General features: G+C 38.3%; 1 protein-coding gene across 1 annotated transcript in view; it reads right to left on the minus strand.

Moving 5' to 3' along the window:
• The window catches only part of GALNT14 (polypeptide N-acetylgalactosaminyltransferase 14), a 281,280-nt gene that overhangs the window by 148,463 nt on the left and 112,384 nt on the right, over positions 1–20,433 (minus strand). The window contains exon 2 of the mRNA XM_088145870.1: positions 10,425–10,594. Coding sequence (XP_088001996.1) covers positions 10,425–10,594 — 170 coding nt within the window. The remainder of the gene's footprint in view (positions 1–10,424; positions 10,595–20,433) is intronic.

Raw genomic sequence — 20,433 nt, forward strand, 5'->3', positions numbered from 1 at the left:
CCAGGTCTGAGTTTCATGCTGGGTTATTGTTTGCTTAAACATGACTTAAACAGTCCATAACTGACTGAATTCCCACAACATCCTAAGCCAAAATGAAACAAATCATATTTGGCTGTGTTCAAGCAACACACTAAACCACAAAGAAGCCAATCACATTTCAGCATAGTGCATTATGCAGATTTAGTTCATGTTGTTACTTTATGGATTGGTATATTATCTGAATCCAGCAAATCAGACTGAGTAAGGTATGGTTCAATTAATTATGGATAAACACATCAAGTAAATCCAGTCAGTTATTTCCAACATATAACTTGATATTGTATTTCTAAGCTTTCAGAATAATACTTTGCAAGCTAGTAGAAAAACCAGTGCAAAGTCAAAAGTTCCCAGTCTTAAGCAGGACTTTACACACAAACAGGTCTTCACTCATAAGGAATTTTAGGTTCTTTCTTAAAATCAACATTTTTAAGCCAAGACATTCACTCTGATATCAGTACACCTAGGTCTCCTCTTGAAATCAGAGGAATGGTCTCAATGTCTTAAGTAGGTAGGGTTAGAGACATCCCATGATGTCTTCCTGGGGGACCAAAATCCCTTCAAAGTTCTCACGTTATTCTTATGCAAGCAATGTCTCCACCATTCATAAAGCCCTTGTGCTGCTGCTTCTCCTTAAGAGTGAGTTACTCCTGAATGTGGGCTTCTCCCGCTACTGCTAAAGGCCTGCTCGTCAGGAAGCAGACAGTCCCACCAAACCTGCAGGGACATACATGAGGAAGCTTTATTTCTATGAACACACTGTCCCCATGAAATCTTTCTGGCTGTTATGGGCAACTAAATTACTACTTGCAATGCTAGCTAAAGCTCCCTCTGTGTTGGTATCCGAAAACAATTAGATTTACACCACAATTTTTCAAGGAAATTAATCCTTACACCAGCCAGAGTAGAGCAATCTATAAATTAGCTAGCTGGATGGATGATGGATGCGTGATGTTTGGCACAGTTTCAGCTTTAGCTCTTTAGATCCGAGAAAAGTTGTAGTTTGTTCAAAAATGGACAAAGAATATGGAACAAGAGGTACAAAGGAAGACATGGGATGCAGCGGGAGGCTTATGTTGAGCAAATTAGTAGCAACTGATCAGAAATATACATGAAGGATTCAATTTCAATGGAATCTAATGGGGTTATGCAGCGCTTTGGATGCAAATGAAAAACAGTGCATCAAGGTACCAACCTGGCACCTGTCTGCAATTCCTTAAAGCTGCCCTTTACAGCTAGAACACATTCCAGGAAAAAGATATGTCTAAGTTAAGGAACTGCTACACTCACATTCTTGCTGCTCCAAAGAATCGTTTCATCTTCAAATCTGAACTGTTGTATAGCCCTCATACTGAACTATATGCAAATTACACTGATCTAACATTTGCCAATTTCCCTCACTGGTGGTATAGGTTTGAGTTGAATTGAGCTGAGAGATTTTCTGCACCTTTGGGGGCTTTTCCAACTATTTTAAAGGAATATTATTAAGAAAATGTCCAGTTGTCTGATACCAACAGAATACCTGTGCAATTTCCCTAGCCAAAAAGGCAGGTAAGGATATAAGGATGATCTGCATCTGGTTTATTGGATGTATGTATACTAGTCTGAAAAAATATCTAGTGAATAGAGAGAAGAGTCATTTCCAAAATGAAACAATCCATCCTGCTTGAGGGATAAACTGAGGATAGCTTCTAGAAGGACAAGGTTGTCATCTGATATATGGAACCAATAGGTTCCCCTCCTAAAAAAACAAAGCAAAGCAAACAAAATCTTACTTTTGAGATTTTTTCCACTCATGAACTGATTGTTGTTATGTATACTATGTAGTAAGTGCTGTTTGTTCTCTATTATTTATTACTAGAACATTAAATATTGGAATATTCTGAGAGTTGTAGTTTAAGCAGACAATTTTATTCTTCTGATGTACTAGTAGGCTATGCAATAATTATTTATAAAGAAAGAAAGAGAGAGAGAGAGAGAGAGAGAGAAAGAGAAAGAGCAAGCAAGCAAGCAAGCGAGTGTACAATAATTCTAACCAACAATAGGATCCATTGTGCCACATTTCAGTCAGGTGCAATTTTATTCTCCCACAGTCTTCCAGAATAACCAAGTTTTTACAAGTTCATGGTGAAGAGGCCATTCTCTCCTCTGTGATCAGCAATTCCATAGGAGATGAGCCCCCACCATACCAAATGTCTTAGTATGTAGAGATCCTCAGTAGCACCCTCTGTACACACTTGGGTGGTCAGATTCCAGCTGGGACAGATGATCTCAAAGATATCCAGCAACTTGAACTACATTCAGAAACAAACAAAAGCCAACACAGCTCCTGTAATAGGCAGCCACATTCTGCACCAGTTGAAATTCCATGTTGACTAACAGAAAAACCCAGTTCCCCATCCCCTCCTTGGCAGCCTAGTCCAGCCAAAAGAGGCAAGAGGCAAGCTCACAAGTGGTAGAATTGACATCATAAAGGACAATGCACACTTCTTTGAAAGCTATGGGTTCAAAAATCTCCTAGGTAACTCTACAAGACCCCATCAAATGCTCAGATTCTTCCAACTCAGAGCAAAAATGAGTGATTAGAACATAATCCAATAGTTGAGGATTGTAAGGAGGTGAATATACAGCTTCTAAGCATTCTACAGAAAGCTACACATCAAATAAACATGACAGAAAGATGTATGCAATTGACTTCTGTTTTCCACCCCATTTTAGCTCCTCTGGAGCTGTTACCAACAAGCATATCAGTTTTCTACAATTGTTCCTAATGTATTCCCACTGTAAGTTATCTACCAGGGTGACTATAATTATTTCGGACTTACAACCAGGTAAGTATGGGTCCAAGGAAGCCAAGACAACCCTGTTTAGAAGTAGGCAATTGCTACAATCTCTAATTACTTTATCTAAAATTTTGTCTATTAAAATCTAGGCAAAAGTATCTCAAACCAATGGTTTCATAATACAGGTGGTCCTCATTTAGTGACTGCCTCGATTAGCAACAGTTTGCAGTTACAATGGTGATGAAAAAGTAACTTTGTGACCAAGTCTCACATTTACAACCTTTGTAGGTCTGTAAAGCAAAGGAAAGCTGAAGTAAGATTGTAAGCACAGTTGCAGTTTCACTTAGTGACCGCTTTGCTTCATGACCAAGTTGCCAGTCCCAATTGTGGTCAATAAACGAGAACTACTTGTAAAGACTTCACTGTTGTTTCCTTCTAAGCAGTGGACAGAAACATTAATTAAATTCATACACCATTTCCAGCCCTGATAGATTATACCAGCAAGGACAAAGAGAACATTTGGTAGACTGCAATTTTCCAAGGGTTCTCAGATTCATAGACTGAAAAATATCCATTACAAATTCTGCCACAACTATGTTACAAGATTAATTCTAAAGTTATTGTAGCCTATAGTCCATTATTATTCACATTTAAAAGATGGGGAATTGAAGATAATGGAGAGAGTGGGTTATCTAAGGCACTCTGGAGTTCATTATCAGAGAGGTATTTGAACCCTATAATTGCCTGTGTCAGTGTAGCTTGCTGGAAAATCCTCTCACTCTCCCAAACAGAAATGCAGAGGAGATGAGGAATCTGTTCTGCTGGCAGATAAAATTTGCCGATGGGTTGATATCATTCCATATAATTTTGCATTTTTAAAATTAGTATCACTGATATTACTGTTACCGCCTACTAAAAATATAAAAATGGTAATATAACATGAATATCACTGCACTAATTCCTTTGGGTTACTGAGACTATTCGGTCTGATGAATATTCAGTCATAATTTGATATGAATCTCCTGTCAAGACAAAGAAATTCTTCTACTTTTCCCCCCTATCAGTTCTTACACAGTTTGCTGAAACTCTTTCCAAGAAGAGAATTTCAGATAAATTATTTTGGGTAGAATGTAATGTTTTTGAAACATCTTTAGTTATAAAGTACCCAATTAGTGTCTGTCTTCCATTGTAGAATTGTGCCCACAACAGTCTACAACCTCTCTGGCTTCAATTAAATCCCAAAGGAAGATATCACTATTTCTCTTTTTCACTAATCATGCTATTGCCATCAAAAAAGGAGAGAAATGGTTAAACAATTGCTTTTGAAGGAACTATTCAGCCAATTCCTCTACCCAAAAATTGGATAGAGACTTTGAAAGGCCATTTGTACCCAGGTCTATATCAAACAGTTCTTCAGACCAACTAATTATAGAGTCAGTTTATTGTTCTTACTAGCTAGTAGAATTTATGTAAAATGTTTCAAAGTCAAACCATTCTGATACCTGATCCTATCATACCAGAAATGTTCTGTTTGATCAGAAGTGTTCAGACACTGGAATGGGCAATTCTGACCTTGACAGATGTGGTCCAATCTCAGAAGAGGCTATTCTGCTTGACCTTGAAATGGAGTCTCTTATTTTGACACTGTTCAAACCTGTTTTGTTTCCTTGTAAAACTCTTCTTTTTTTTCCTGGAAACATAATGTGATCACCATGGTGGGAGCCAATCTATTTGAGATAATATTGCATCAGTGCTTAACTGCAGTACTGCTGAGATATTCATTTGCTTTCAGACAGTAGCCAGATGCTCTTTTCTCTACAGCAGTGTTTCTCAACCTCGGTGACTTTAAGATGTGTGGACTTCAACTCCCAGAATGGCTGGGGGATTCTGGGAGTTGAAGTCCACACATCTTAAAGTCGCCAAGGTTGAGAAACACTGCACTAGAGGGAGGGTGACAGCCCTTATGTATGTCAGTTAATAACTAAATAGAAAGGCTGTTGTTCTTAGAGAGAAATAACAAATGGAATACTTGCCATCTGCCCTATTGTAGAGGGCAGATTTAACTCAGCAGTCATTTCATTCTATTTTTTGGTCCAAACCCCATCCTCTTTAAACACTTTGCTTCTACACAAGTGCAGAGTGGAAGGTTGGTATTAGCTTTGGAAAGTGTTTTTTGTTTTTTTAATTGGAGCATGAGATGGGCAGAACGGAGATTTTGTTCAGTCTACTTGTATGTTCTTTTTCCTCTTCCTTTGAGACAGTAAAATTGGGTTCAGATTTATTGGAGTTGTCAGAACAATACTGTGAATGTTGCACTGTTTGCTACGTATTTAGGAAAGTACTGTGGAAAGGTGTCCTGAAAGTCAAAAGCAGCAGCCATGGTAGGATGGGCAACGGAAGGAAGAAAGGGGAGAAACAATGGCAGAGAAGAAAATAAGAACTTCCAATAGGAACTGTGGTTTGTTATCAGACAGCTTGTTCAGTGAGATTTAGCAGATATAGACTGGCATCACAGTGCACTTTGTAAATAGACTGTGGCAAGATGACTCATTGCTCATAATTGACTGACAGGCTACTGGAAGTTGACAGCTACACAGATATTTGGAAACAAGGAGAATTTCATTCTTTGGATTTTTTGGGATGTGTAGTGGTGGCTCTCCCTAGCAAGTTACTATGGAGAGCGTGCAAAAGTATTTTGGTTTCTTCTTTGTTTTTTTTTAAAAACTTACTTATTAGCTGAAGTTACAAATCAGTCTGCCCCACTAATATCTTTCCCTAATATTGCTGGAAAATTACTGTGTGTAATTTCCAGTTTAATTTGTACCAAGTAGGCTCCCAGTCAATCCCAGATCAGATCAAGCACACGCACCATTCAGTTCAGCTGGCAAAAATACAGCTTGATGTTTATTTATTTAGTTGGCAAAAAGGGATGAAAACAGGCAAAAGCAAGGAGATATGAATAACAAGCAAGAAATAAAAGGGTAGAGAACTTAATATCAACAATCTACATTATATCTACAGGTAGTCCTCGTTTAACAATCACAACTGGGACCGGAATTTAGATCGCTAAGTGATGTGGTCGTTAAGTGAATCACACGGTTCCCCCATTGTTTTTACTTGCTGAAAGCCAGCTGGGAAAGTTGCAAATGATGATCACATGACCTTGGGACACTGCAACTGTCATAAGTGCGAGCTGGTTGCCAAGTGCCCAGATTGCAATCACATGAGCACCGGGGTGCTGCGACGATTGTAACTTCGGGCACCAGTCATAAGTCACTTTTTTTAGTGCCCTGGTAACTCCAAACGGTTGCTAAATGAATGGCCATTAAGCAAGAACTACCTGTATCTGTATATCAAAAGGCACAGAACTTCCCAATACTGAAACAATACAGTATTGGAAGTACAAAGGGAATACTTTGGTAATTCCAGATTTAACCCTTTTATGTACAAAGCAGTAGCAGAAAAGAGATGGAAACTAGAACACCAAGTGATCCCTCCTGTATTCTGCACCATTAAAGAAACAATTTAATGGATGGGAATGATATATGCAGAAGTATGTGCATTGAAAGCAATAAGAAGTATACAAACAAAGAGAGACACCACCACCAACAACCACCTTAGATCTACATGTGACACAGCCCGCAGATTTTGGGAGAAGGCACCAAGTCTAAGCTACTTATTGTTTCTTCTGTACTGTACTGCTAACTGCTCCCCTGCTTAATATATTACCAGCAAACCTTCAGCAAGGCTCTTTGGGGTGGATTGTTTGTATATTATTTTTAATTCACTTTTAAGACAATTTCTCAGCCTAATATAATTGCTTACCCTCAGACAGCAAAACTGATGTCAGCAACCCAATATTTTCATATGCTTTCCTGAATGTGGTCAACAATACAAGGAAACATTGCTGCCTTGCTAAAGAATAAAGCTGGAGAAATGGAAATATGGTGCGCTGTTTAGCCAAACGTAAACACTTTTAATGCTCAGCAGGGTCTGTCAGTGAGATATGCTATGAGGCTCTAGTATGCACCCTGGTAAAACTGTCATTTATGCAATATAAGATATTATGGATTTCAAAAGTGCTTAATCATGATTAAATTATGTATGTTTATAAAATAGTGATGAAATTTACAGGACAAGACAGCACGCTTGAAGGGTATTAAATTAAATCGCCCAGCTCACAGAAATTTAATGCATCTTGAGCCTTTATCATAGCTTGTCTTCACCAGTGCTCAGACAAGAGAGGCGTGGAATAGAAGAGCTGCTTCCTCCTTGTGAACTACTCAGATGTATCAAGAACTTGACCACCTGCATAAGAATCATTTCCCTCAAACCTTGATATTTTCCTATTCCTTTAGAATGAAAAAATCAGCAATTATTTTTTATAGGGGGAAACAAGTCATAGATCAAGAGATGAAAGATCTTGTCAAAGATCGGCAACTATAGGAAAGACCATAAGCATGCATGCATGCATGATACATTTTTAACAAAATTTGAGAGGTAAACTGCAAGTTGCTGTAATGTACTCTGTTGGAAGCCTTTGTATTTCACATACTCATTGATGCCCAGAAGGAGTATGGAGAACTAGCTAAGTGGAAAAATCCACAGATGAGGCAAAATGATTCAAGAGAATGTCTACAGCAGACTAGGATTATTCAGGATTTCACAGCTTTAATACAATGGCAGTTTAAAATAAATGTGGTAGTATTTAGTAATTTCTACTGATGGAGTTCTAAATGAGCTGCTGCCTTGCATGCATTGCTGACTCTGGCTAGCTGTTGTATCTCTCCACTGTGGCCAACTTGTTGAACATATCACCTCACTGCAAGTTAGCTGTCCAAATGGCAAACAGAATGCAAAGAAGCATTAGGAAAAAGAGAGCAATTAGCACATCTCTGTATATAAGATCTTAAATCTGAATGTTGATCTGCTTAATATTACTCCAAGGATGTGTATAAACATTACATTAAATCAAAATGTAATTGAATATTTTCTAAGAAAAATAATCAAAGCATAAAACATATTCAATTGCTGATTTGTTCTTCTCAGGAATTAAAGAAGAATTGAAGTGAACGATTCGTCTTTTAAAAAAACTGTGTCTTGGAAGGAGATAGCAACAAGGACCTAATAGATAGTTTCCTTTTTACTTTCCAAAGCTTCTATATTTTCATGCAGTTTGAGACAACTGCCACCTGCAACTCATTGATGAAAAGTAACTTGATGTTGTCAATCTTTCTCCTCCTAATAGTTACTGTAATTCATTTCCACATTTGACAAATTCTAGCTGAGCAATGAATAGTCACATCATATGCCTTGTTGATCCTCCTAATGTAAAAACATAACCACATAGTGCAATTCACAAGTCTCTGGAGATCAAGCAAAGCAGAAAAACTGTCAGATCCTTTTTAAGAAAGTCATTGTGGGAGCAACTGACACAGCAGATTCAGAGGTGAAAGATATTTCCAATCCCTTGGAAATAAGCAAAATAGGAAATACAGAGTATTGTTTGATACATAAACCCATGTAATCAGAAAAAAAATTGAGCATAAATATGGAAAAACATATGAAGATGGAATTGGGAGATGCTACCAATTTCCATGCTTTAATTTTTTTGTTGGACATGTCATATATATCATTTCAGGAAAAACAGTAACACAGAGATGACTTCTTGTAACTCACTCTAGAAAAATCATGCTACATCCAGAAGATATAGAGCAGAAAGCCATCCCTCACACTATTTTCAGGGAAGGTATACAGGAATTGGGGCAAATAGTGACCCCAAATTATGAAATTCTAGGCCTCATAGACACATTTTAATAAAAGATACTGGGTCCCAATGATAATCATCCAAAAGAACTAAAACACTAGAAATTATTGAGCTAAAAAAAGACGTATTATGTAACTAAGATGATCTCTTTGCAAGAGAATTAGAAAGTAGCCAGTATGACACAAGTTTTAACAACAACAGGGATATAATTAACTTCTGTTTCAGATAAATAGAGGTATATTTTTATGAAGAATTAGTTTGCCACAGTGTGTTTTTAATGATTAATTTACATGTTTAGGCCATAAATGTTCTGAAATTAGGTGATCAGTTAGATGACCAAGTCTGCTGATATCAGATTAAGTCAGGTGTTTTTTTTTTTTTTAATCCACACTCAATCGTTACCGATTCTGCGGCGACTGCCTGGACGAGTCCCTGCAGTTTTCAAGACAAGGTGTTTCGGAAGTGGTTTGCCATTGCCTCCTTCCTAGAGCAGAGCCCAGCTGGCGAGCGCAGGAGGCAGGGTTTCCTTTGCTTCACGCCTTTTTCGGGCGTGCGCGGCTTCCGCGTTACCGACAACTTGGTCCCATCTCCCATGCAAGCGCCGCCAACATTTTTCCTCCCACCTGGGTGAGAGTACCCATTTATCTACTCACGTAAGTTTTCGAGCTGCTGGGTCGACAGGAGCTGGGGAGGAAGCAGGAGCTCACTCTGCTGCACGGAGCTGGGCTCGAACCGCCGAAGTGTCGACCATTTCTGGCCGGCAACTTTCAGTGTCATTAAGCCACTGTGCCACCGTGTCCCCTTGATTAAGCCAGTACTAGAAATTTGAAAAGGATTTCACCAAACTAGAAAAATAGGCATTAAAATGGCCAATTCAGTTCAATATGTGTTGGCCAGTAGCCACTGTTTTATACTGACAGTGAAAATTTTGGTTTAACCTGATATTTTTAACTATTTTGAACTTTTTTTATTATTTATATATCAAATTTGTCACTGCCCATCTCGTTAATAACAACTCTGGGTGGTTTACAAAGCAGTTAAAATCAATTAAAATGCAATATAAAATGATCCTGAATAAATAGAAAATAAATATAGTTTATTTCTTTATCAATATATTCTAAAAGATAGACTCTACACTTCCCAAGTGATATTTTAAATACAATATTTATTAGAAAGCAGAAGCACCACAAAAAAATTAAGCTAATAGTAATCTCTTTTTTTATGCCATTGAGTCAGTCTTTTTTAAAAAAAAATAACTGAATACAAAAAAACAAAGCAAAAGAAAACACAACATTATAAAGAGAAAAAAGCTACAAAGATAAATATACAAGACATATATTTACAGACATACATGTATCAATAAATTGATTCATTACAGTCATCCATAGCTGATCTATATTAATCAATTCTGTGAAATAGTTGGAGCCATATGCTGTTTTTCCAATGCTGAACAGTAAAATGCCTTCAGGATAGCCTTTACTCCTGGTGACTGCCTGGACTGCCCTGCAGTTTTCTTGGCAAGATTTTTCAGAAGTGGTTTGCCATTGCCTCTTTCCTAGGGCTGAGAGAGAGTGTCTGGCCCAAAGTCATCCAGCTGGCTTTGTGCCTAAGACAGGACTAGACATCACAGTCTTCCAGTTTCTAGCCTGGTCCCTTAACAACTACACCAAAGTGACTCTCAGTCATAATTTAGAAGTCCCATTTTATGTTCTACTAGAAATCATAAGACCCTGAATGGTTTAATCACACTCCTCTATCCTCTAATCACTTTTCTCTATAGAATAGGTATAATCAATGCACAATCTACAATATGCAACTAGAAAAATGGGATACCAAACCTGTGGTGCCTAGTATCATGGATGGCACGGTCACTGGGCATCCGTTCACTCTCCCGTTGGTTAAAGGCATACAATCGATATGGATCTTCTCCGCCTTTCCATCTCCGGACACTCAGATATTTTCTTTCTTCAAATTGATCCCAAAGATCATCCCAATCAATATCGGAACCCTGTTCATGCATAAACATAGACTCCATGAGGAAAATAAATAATTGGAACTGATCATGCTTTTGTTGTTTTTAATTTAAGTTAGCTTCCTTGGACTGCTTTGAGCAAAGATAAGGTATACTTTTTCCAGTTTTTTTAAACTAAATATTATATAATATAATAATACACAAATAGGGCAGTTAACAGCCATTTCCTTCTCTTGTTCATACAGAATGTTGTCATTTCAAAAATAAGATCATACATTTGAAAATACCTATTTTTTTCTTCAACTTAAAGAAAGTACATGCAGATTCGTCTTGCACTATTGAGCATCAGTTACCGCTTTGTATTCTGGCATATGCTTGTGGCTGCAAAGCAGAATGCATTATACTGATGTTTCAGGTCAACATAACTCAGATTTAATCAGCTGAAAATCGAATGCACGTAAATCTGTTGAATCAATTCAGGGGACATTTTGTACATAGCAACAAACTAGGGTTGGGAGAGAAATCTGTTTTTGTCACATTTTATATGACACAGCCTAATTTGTATTTCCTAAACTAACTGCAGACCAGAATGCAATTACCCTTCAATGTGTGTGTCTTCAGATTTGGTGAAGATTAAGAAAAGAACATGCATTTTTTTCCCCTTTTCCTGCATTATTGTCAAGTTCAGCCCAAGAACCACCACAAGACAGTCCAGAAATCAGCTCAGCTTCTTTATTAGCTTGCACCTAATAGATAGAATCTCGCCAGACTAACTCTAATCCCCCAACAACAGCAACTATAACCATCATGCCCTCAGGGAGGGGCCAGTCTCTTTCTCTTGACTTTCATACAATCCATCTGGGGGACTGACGAGATGCTTGTCCTGGAACGTCTCTCCCCCCTCCCTGTAACCTTGAAGCTCCATTACAGAATCCTCCCCACTCATGCCTTCCATCACAATTATCTCTAGACTATACAATACATATTCTAGAAAAAATGTAGTATGTATAAAGTAACACGTGAATGTTTTTGAAAAAAATTCACAAACCAGAGACATCCACTGGGGGAGCAAGTGGGGGGCAAACTATGAAAACAATACAATGTTATCATGATGCAAGCTCCTCCCCTTTCATATATACATTGTGATGTCGTACACATATAGGAAAGGGGAGGACTTTGGGTCATGAGAATGTGATTCTGCTTTTAATGAAAGTGATGGATCTATGGATACTTCTGTCACAAACTGATACCAAAAGAGACTGACAATACTTTCATTTGATAGTCTGAAATCTGTAGAAACCAAAACCAAAATTTAAAATAGTCTCCTTTTTTAATAACAGGCTTCTCAGCAAAAACAGCACTACTTACAAAAAGGCAGATACAATCAGCAACAGATCCTTTCAACCCAAAATATCAAAGCCATCATCTATATGACCCAGAAACCATAGTAAAAAAGAACCAGAATGTCTGCATACTTAAAAAGTACAAGTGTCAGAATCAAATCAGCGCCAGGTGATAAAAGTCCTCTCATACGGCTACCAGCCAACTTGCATAGAAAGGGGCCTTGCTTGTGCAGAACCAGGAAATAAATATTAATGCTTCTTCATTTCAGGCCTCTATGAAGAGATATAAAGAATCACTTTGATTTCTTACTATCTATTAGACAGGTGAGCTCAATTAAGTTTTTTTATCACTGACCCTTAAACTCTGGATCCAACCCCAGCCTACCCATCATCTCTAGAAGCCTGCTCCTTCAGGTAGCTACATTTGATTTTTCCCTTTGATTGTTTAACTTACTTGATTTTCACAGAGTATCTTTAAAACGCTGCTATTCAGACTGAGAACTTAGACTGAAAAGCACATAATAAAAGCCTCTAATATATCATGCAAAAGGACATGATCTCTGAACTTTTAGCTGCATTCCTGATTTCCTACATGTCTAAGCCACAGGCCCTATGCCCACATTCCCACGACAGCTGTTCTTAGTGTACCATGTCATATTCATCCACCAAACAAACCGTCCTTTTGCTCAAGTGCACACAGTGATTCTGTCTCTGTTCTATGGAAGCTCACGCAATATGCCCCAGATAAAATCATATCATTATAGAAGCACAACCTCTTTGATTTCAACTTGTGTCTACTATGGACAGATTCAAAACCTATACAATTACTCTGACACCCCAAAAAAATTATTTTATCCAATAACTGATCTTTCCTTTATTGTTATCACCATATCCAAGAACCTCTTGCCTGCTAATGATATCAGGCAATTTTATTTCATAATTGATTTTATTCACAGCACATTTTAATGTAATAAAAGGAAGGGTGGGAGAAAGTGATGGCACCAGTAAATAAATGGTCCATGTCCCAGTGATTCATCTTCAGTCAGGAGACTGGTTTAAAATACTGTAATTTAGCAAAGTTGCATTACACAGGTAAGCTCCAAATGGCTAGATCCCACTAGAGCTTTAAGATCTTTTAAAACTTCATTTACAAATACCTCTAGTGCAGAGTTAGATATTGAAACATATGTGTGATTGCCCTTATCTCCATGCTTGCAGACTGTATTTAATTATTTTTTCAGATGAATTTTTACTACATCCTACCAAAGCCATGCTGATTATCAATCTGTGATCCACTTAACAGCCTCTTCTTTAAAAGCCTCACTGAAATAATTAGAACTCAAGGAAACCATCCATTGAGCCACCAAGAACTGAAGTGACTAAGTGACTGAACAACGACTCCCAGAAACCCAACAGAATGAATTGAGCAAAAAGCAGATATGATCTCTGGAACTTCAGGGCCAATCCCCACTTAATCACAAAGCTCTCCCTAGGTAACTTTCAGCTGCTATTTCTCAGCTAACTGACCTCACAGCATTGCTGTAAATATAAAAGAGTTTTCAAGGAAAGCCACATATGCAGTCCTAAATTTCTTCAAGGGAGAACAATGTATAAATGCAATAAATAAATATTCCTGCTATTTATTTCTTTAACCCCCTGATCATTATGTTTCTTGCTTATTGACATTTTGAGCCTCCTGAATAGAGAGTGAGTTAGTTTTGTTTTACTTTTTAAGCTGCTTGGTATGTAATAGACATAATCTGATATATATGGGAAATCATTCCTTAACTTGTATCACAGTCTGCCATGACTATTCTGCAGATTGTTTCTGCTGGAAAAGATAGACTTAATTCTCAGTATCTTCAAGTGAGTTCTACAAGACAAAGTCAGTGGGATGCAATCTGGGAGACACATGATTGGGGTCAAAACCTGCTCTTTGTTGCAGATTATGTGAGCTTTTGTGTTTAAAAAACAGTCTGTTCACCATAGGTAACACAGAATTATATGTAGCTGAAAGTTTAAAATTATGCAGTCTGGTGGAATACTGGAAAACTGTTTTATCTCTTCTAAGATCATCACAGAATGTGTTGCAAGGAGAAAGAACTCCATCTCTCCATCATCAGTCCACAGCAGATTAGTAATCACTCAGTAATACTATTATCCACACATTATTATTGTCATTATTCTCCAGATGCTAATATGGAGGTCTCTCCTAATTTCATTCCCCACAACAGTTATGAACAACAGAGTGACTGGTTCAAAGTCACCCCATGAGCTCCATGGTCAAGTGAGGACTTGAAACAGAGACTCTCCAATCCATGTCTGGTACTTTAACCTCTATGTTACCCTGGCTCTGTGTATGCATTAGGGTTTTCAAGGAGAAGCAGAGCCACAGTTCCACTGACAGACTTAAGTCAGGTGCAAGCTTTATTTTCTTCTGTATGAGTAACCATGAGTGCCTACCTAAAAGGAAAAGTAAATTACTGCATTTGGGACCCAGACTGAAGAAGGCACAAATACACTATTATTTTATAAGGAAAGCCAACCTCTTCCATATATACTCACACAGGGCCCATCATAATAATTCACATCTCACTAATAAAACAAAAAATTGCTCATCAGGTCTAGAGCGGTGATATTTCCATCTTTCTTGTTTATACACAGCTAGAGCAGCAGTAGGCATGCCTGGGAGTTTTCATCTAGGATATGGCTTGGTAACTTCATATTAATCCAGCTTTGATTACTTAACTTTATTACCAGCAATTCTGCAAAAGGCAGAGAAGCTATGACTTGTTTTCATATCCCAAGGCAAGTTTGTAATAGGAGGAACCATTTTTTGACTCACAGATTGAGCACATTTGACAGGGAGAGTAAATATGAACTGTCACTATGTCATTTTTTTTTTCATTTGTTCATTCCTTATACCTTCCTAATTGCCTATGCTATAGTCACAGATGAAAATAATATTTGAACTAGAAATCAGGATTTGATATTAACTTGGATCAATGGGCCTACATTCAGCCACTATCTGGATTCATCCCAACCCATCAATGATGTTATTAGAGCCATTCATTTTTTAGGCCACTCCACTGTACTGGGGTATTCATAAGCAGAAGGATTATGTGCAACTTATCTGCTAGCCTTTGGTAAGAGTCCAATATTGTATAATCAACAGAGTTGATGCTTGTTTTAACACATCTTATAAAACACGATTTATCAGTGCAGTAAAAAAAATCAAGAGGAACTACATCAAATGAATCCTAAAAACGCTTAAGGTTCACAGAATTTATGAAAGCTGAAGACAGACCTCAGAAACTGTATTTTTTCAAGCAACTATCAGAACAAAACTAAAACATTTATTTTAAAGTGGGCACAACCCTGTCAAAGGTAAACACATTACACATCATCATCATCATCATCATTAAATTTGTATGCCACCCATCTCCCCAAACAGGTGTGGCTTAACTCCCATCAATCAATTCACAATACTTTACTTGAATTGTAACTAATTTTTTACCATACATTTTAACTGTCCTGTTGATGTTGCTCTTTACACTGTATTGGACTGGGAGCTGCCTTGACCACCATTTGCTACAAAAAATCAATATTAACTTTACAAGCAAAAATAAATAAAAGCATGTCTGTACAGAAGGGCAAATGTTTCTAGCTAACATGCCAATGGAAAGATCAAAATTCAAACAAATATTTAAACTAAAACACCAATCACATACAGATCTGGTGCATTAGTCAACCTTCTGAAGGGCGAGATATAATGGTAATTCAATATTTATTTCTATATGTGCTCCAATCTATTATTCCTCACACTTGTGTTTTCAGGGGCACAAACTAAGAAAAAACACAAAGCATTTACTTAATGTATTTATTAAGTTTTTATCTTGCCTTTCCTCTAGGAGTTCAAAGGCACATACATAGCATTCCCTCTTCCAGTTTTTCCTTATAACCACAACCCTATGAGATAAGCTGTTGTTCCAAAGCCATTCTTGAACTTAGGTCTTTCTGTTCCTAGTCCAATACTTTAACCACTACACCACATATGACATTCCTGAATGTGTATTTCACTTACTGCCTCTCCCAAGTGACTCACAGGTTAATCTCCATGGAATAATTCGTTGGATTAGAAGAGCTAACTCAGTACTGGAGTTTGGGCTAGATGACTTTCAAATTATCCAGCAAATTGTTAAGACTGGTTTGAACTCATAATTGTCATTCAAAGCAACAGACAGCTTAACTGTTCCTTGACTACCAATATCGGGAAAGGTACAATTATATATTGAAGCGAGTAATCCTTTCTCTCATCCAAGATAGCACATCAGTTATGGATTATTGGATAAGATCTTCATTATAACATTTCCACCATGTATTATGTCTTCTTTCTCTCAAGTAGAATTCTGCCTGGGGACTTATTTAACTGATGTGCAGAAATCCAAATGTAATTTATGATGATCTAACTCACTTTAACTTCCATATTAGCATGCACCACAGAAGGATCAAGTCAATATTCTACTTCCCTTTTTATTTGTCTTCTACACAGCTCTTCCCTCAATGTCTTCTATTCATTTTCTTTCATGTATTGCCAATATTTTCTTTTCACAGAAATCAGGCTATTTTTCTTTTCAATGCTACAGTTTAATAGGCACTATTAATTACGTAAAGCAGTGAATTAATAAGGAATTTGGGGAATCAAGAGCAGCTTCAATAAGGGAGAGGGAGAATCCTTACCATTCCAAAGGAACAATCAGTTTCACCAGATGTCAGAATTAAAATAAAAATACACTTTTGCAATAACTCATTTATGTACAATCAGTCAAATTAAACAATCAGTCAAATAGATTTTGCCACTCAAAATCAATCATTCTGGACAATAATATTACATTTCTGCTCAAAACCTAAAACTACATTTTGTATAAAAGTATATGATATGTTCACATGACCAAGTACAACAGTCCCCATTTCTTTCAGTGCACCCTTTGAAGAGAACTGGAGAATTAATAGTATCAATAGAGTACAACGCAGCTTTAAGCAGAGATCTTAATGTAACTGTGAGAGTTCTAATTTATCGCACACTCAAGCGTACATAAAGAAAAAACAGGCTCCACTTTCCTAGGACTGAGCTGTTATTCTTCCCTTGATGGTTCATCCATTTCTTCATCTAGTTTATCTCTATAGTCCTTTGCACAATATACTTTTTAAAACCTGTATTTCACAAAAGTATAGGGATATCTATGCATTTGTACAGAGGCAACTTAAGGAATCATATTAAACGAGAATCTCAAAAATTAAATATAAGAAGTTTAACATTTGACAAACTGGATCCTGGACAATTGTGGGGATTCTCCCTATTTGCACTAAATAAATAAATATTCCAAAACAACACTTGTTTTAGCCAAAACAATGAAGCTGAAGATACCTGCAGTAATGTATTTATTAATCATATTTATATCCTTCCAAAATTATAAATAGACTCTCAGAGGCTCGCAAAATGAAACAAACAATACATGGTAATAAAAATCAGAAATGCAAATGCTTACAACTATAAAGGGGATGGGGAAGAAATGTGCTTTCAGACTTGCAAGATTCTGTTAATATAACCATACAATCAGGTAGAATTAGCTCATCTGGCCATGCTTCCTGTCTGGTCTACCTCACAAGGCTGACATCAATCTTGCAAGTCTGAAAGTACATTTCTCCCCTCATCCTCTTTACAGCCCAAGAAACTAGGGAGGGTCCCTTCTGAGCTGCTTGCCCCACCCACATTTCAGCTGTGGGCTCAGTTCCTTTTATCTGACTATTCCCTTGGCTGTGTCTCTTCTCCCTGTCTCCCAAGGTCATTCCCACATACCATTACAGGTCCTGACATACAGATCATTGACTAGAATTATCAGTGTTACCTGAACCCTGACTGATAAGGGTCTAGATAATCTGCCTCCTTTAGGGCACTTTGTAGTTGGTCCTGAACCACCATCTCAACAACCTTTGTCAAAAAGGAAAGGTTGGAGACTGGATGGTAGTTGTCAATATGTCTGTATCCAAAGAGGGCCTCTTCATGAGAGGACAAACCAATGCCTAACCTTCATGCAAGCAGGCATTTGCAACCTCCAAGATTCAGGGAGCCACCCCAGCCATCTGAAAAAGCCAGGAGGAACCTACAGATGGTCATGGACATCCTACAATGCACCCTATATACTTCCTCAGAGGTAACGGGTACAACCCTCCCGCCCGGTAACAAAGGAAGACAGTGCCCTAATCACCACACAACACCCTGCCAAGTAGAGTCATGGCTAGAGCGAATGTGAGTGACTTTATTGGCAAAATGGCAACCAAATGGATCACAGCAGCCAGGTGCAACTCAAAAAGATGGGCAAAATCTTGCCCAAAAGCAAAATGGCCACTGGACAACACCTACCAATATAATACAAGAGAGGTAACAGCACTCTACCTTTCTTATCACTAGAGTAGGTCTGAACATGGGCTTATACCCTTGCTCGGCCAAATTCAGTCTTCATTGTCCTCCACCTATTCTCCAGATATTGCTTCTGCAACTTCATCTCCCAGAGGTTCTCAAAAAATCAATGAGCCACCTGGGATCAATCAACAGAGAGAGGCTGCTCAGGGATAATCAGGTCGAGAGCCCAAGACACTCCTTCTTGCCAGCAGCGATCAGGCCTTCAACTGATTCACCTGCCAATCATTGGGGAGATCCTCAAGCACCTGCCAGAAACCAAAAGGATCCATAAAGCACCTAGGCTGACCATCTAAATGAGTCCAGTGCTGCAGAGAGAAGGAGCAGCAGTCAATTGAATCTGGGCCAGGAAGCTCTTCTGACTACAACAAAGGGCAGATGGTAATGTCCTCCACATACAGATCACACAATTACTCACTGCTGAACACAAAGTCTAACATGCAACCACCCACATGTGTTGAAGTCATAATAACATGGGACAAGCCCATGGTTGTTCTAGAGGCCAAGCCTTCCTACCTGTGGCTGAAGTTCCCCATTTCTAACAGATGTGAATAGTCTCCACCACTTCTCCATCACCGCAGGCCAGCAACCAGGTCCAGGAGTTCAGGGAGGATCCTAAGGAACAGTAGGGTGGCTGGCACACAAAGAGTACCCCTAACTTTTTCCTACAGCCTACTGGTACTCATACCCAGTCATTTCTGAAGTAGCAACTCTGGTCACAGATAACATGTCATCTTTGAAACAGTAACCCTAGCCATAGATTAGGTGTCATGACAGATCAACACCACCCCTCCTCTCAGGCCCTGCATCTAGGTTGGTGTAGGACCCAAAACCCAGCTGAACAAATCTCTCAAAGGGCAACTTTAGATCCCTTCCTCAACCAGACTCACCTGTTCATCCAACACCAAATCATGGATGGTCATAGACTAATTACAGACAGACCTGGTGTTAACCAGCACCAACTTGAGGCCAGGCATTCCCATAATCCAGCCACCAGGTCCCCAGGAAGAGGCAGATGAGTCGGAAGAAGAGAGTGCCACCAAGGTGGAGGCCTCTCTTCCCCTGAAACAACCTACCTTCACTTATTTGAAGCACAACTGAAATAACTGGGTTCACAAAAGGCTCTTTAAATGCGTGAAAATGTTAAGATGCCTAGAGGTAGTCCATTTACTGATGTACATTCCCCTGGATTACCAACATTCCCTACGTCAAAAAGATACCAATAGTACACCCAACAGACCAAATACAATAGAATGCAGATCTGTATCTCCTTAAAATGGATTTGCTATGAAAATCCCGCAAACCTCATATCTAGCACAGATTACAGAAGCATCCACCAACACAGGAAATTTCTACTTGACCTCCCTTCATACAACCTGAACTGTACCCAGAGCATCTCTTATACTTTGAAGCAATTAGGCATTGTTGAATATTCAGTTAAGAGATCCCATCTTCTTAAAACAGTCTAACAGCAACACTGTTTTCAAGCAAGGAGACAAATGAAAACACAATAGAGCTTCTATCATTCACTGCTAAGCCTAGGAAGACAAGGGTTGGGTTTCATATTATTTCAATATCTTCACTTTGTGAGAGGAAAAAAACTGATTTTATTAATACTTAAGGCCTTTGTTAATTGTAACATACAAATAAAACAAGGTTATAGAGCAATAAATAAAATTGCTATGTGGACTAAAGTTGTCAGTCATGGACAGGAAGTTGGAAAATAGATGGACAAAGTAAAATGCTGATAAAAGGAGTGCAACACGAGGATGGAACAGGGAAGTGTGGTAAAATTACCACCAAGGACGGTAGCTCATCCTGGGAGTCATGATTGTGGTTTATGGTTTTGAAGAATAAAAAGGATTGTTGGGAGGGGCTCGGGGCCACATGGCCACAAGCTGTCCAGGTTGACCGCTTGTCCATGCTGGACCTCATTGCAATGGGAATCTAAGTAAGTACCATGTGGTCTGTTTATTGAGTTATACATGCTTATTGAACTAACACTTAATAAATGCTTTAGAACTTCGAAGTGGTCTGTGTTCTGGTCTATC

This window comes from Python bivittatus, unplaced genomic scaffold (assembly GCF_059951505.1).
Source record: "Python bivittatus isolate LINGU-HERP-01145 unplaced genomic scaffold, Pbiv_v1 ctg000020_np1212, whole genome shotgun sequence".
NCBI classification, from domain to species: domain Eukaryota; kingdom Metazoa; phylum Chordata; class Lepidosauria; order Squamata; family Pythonidae; genus Python; species Python bivittatus.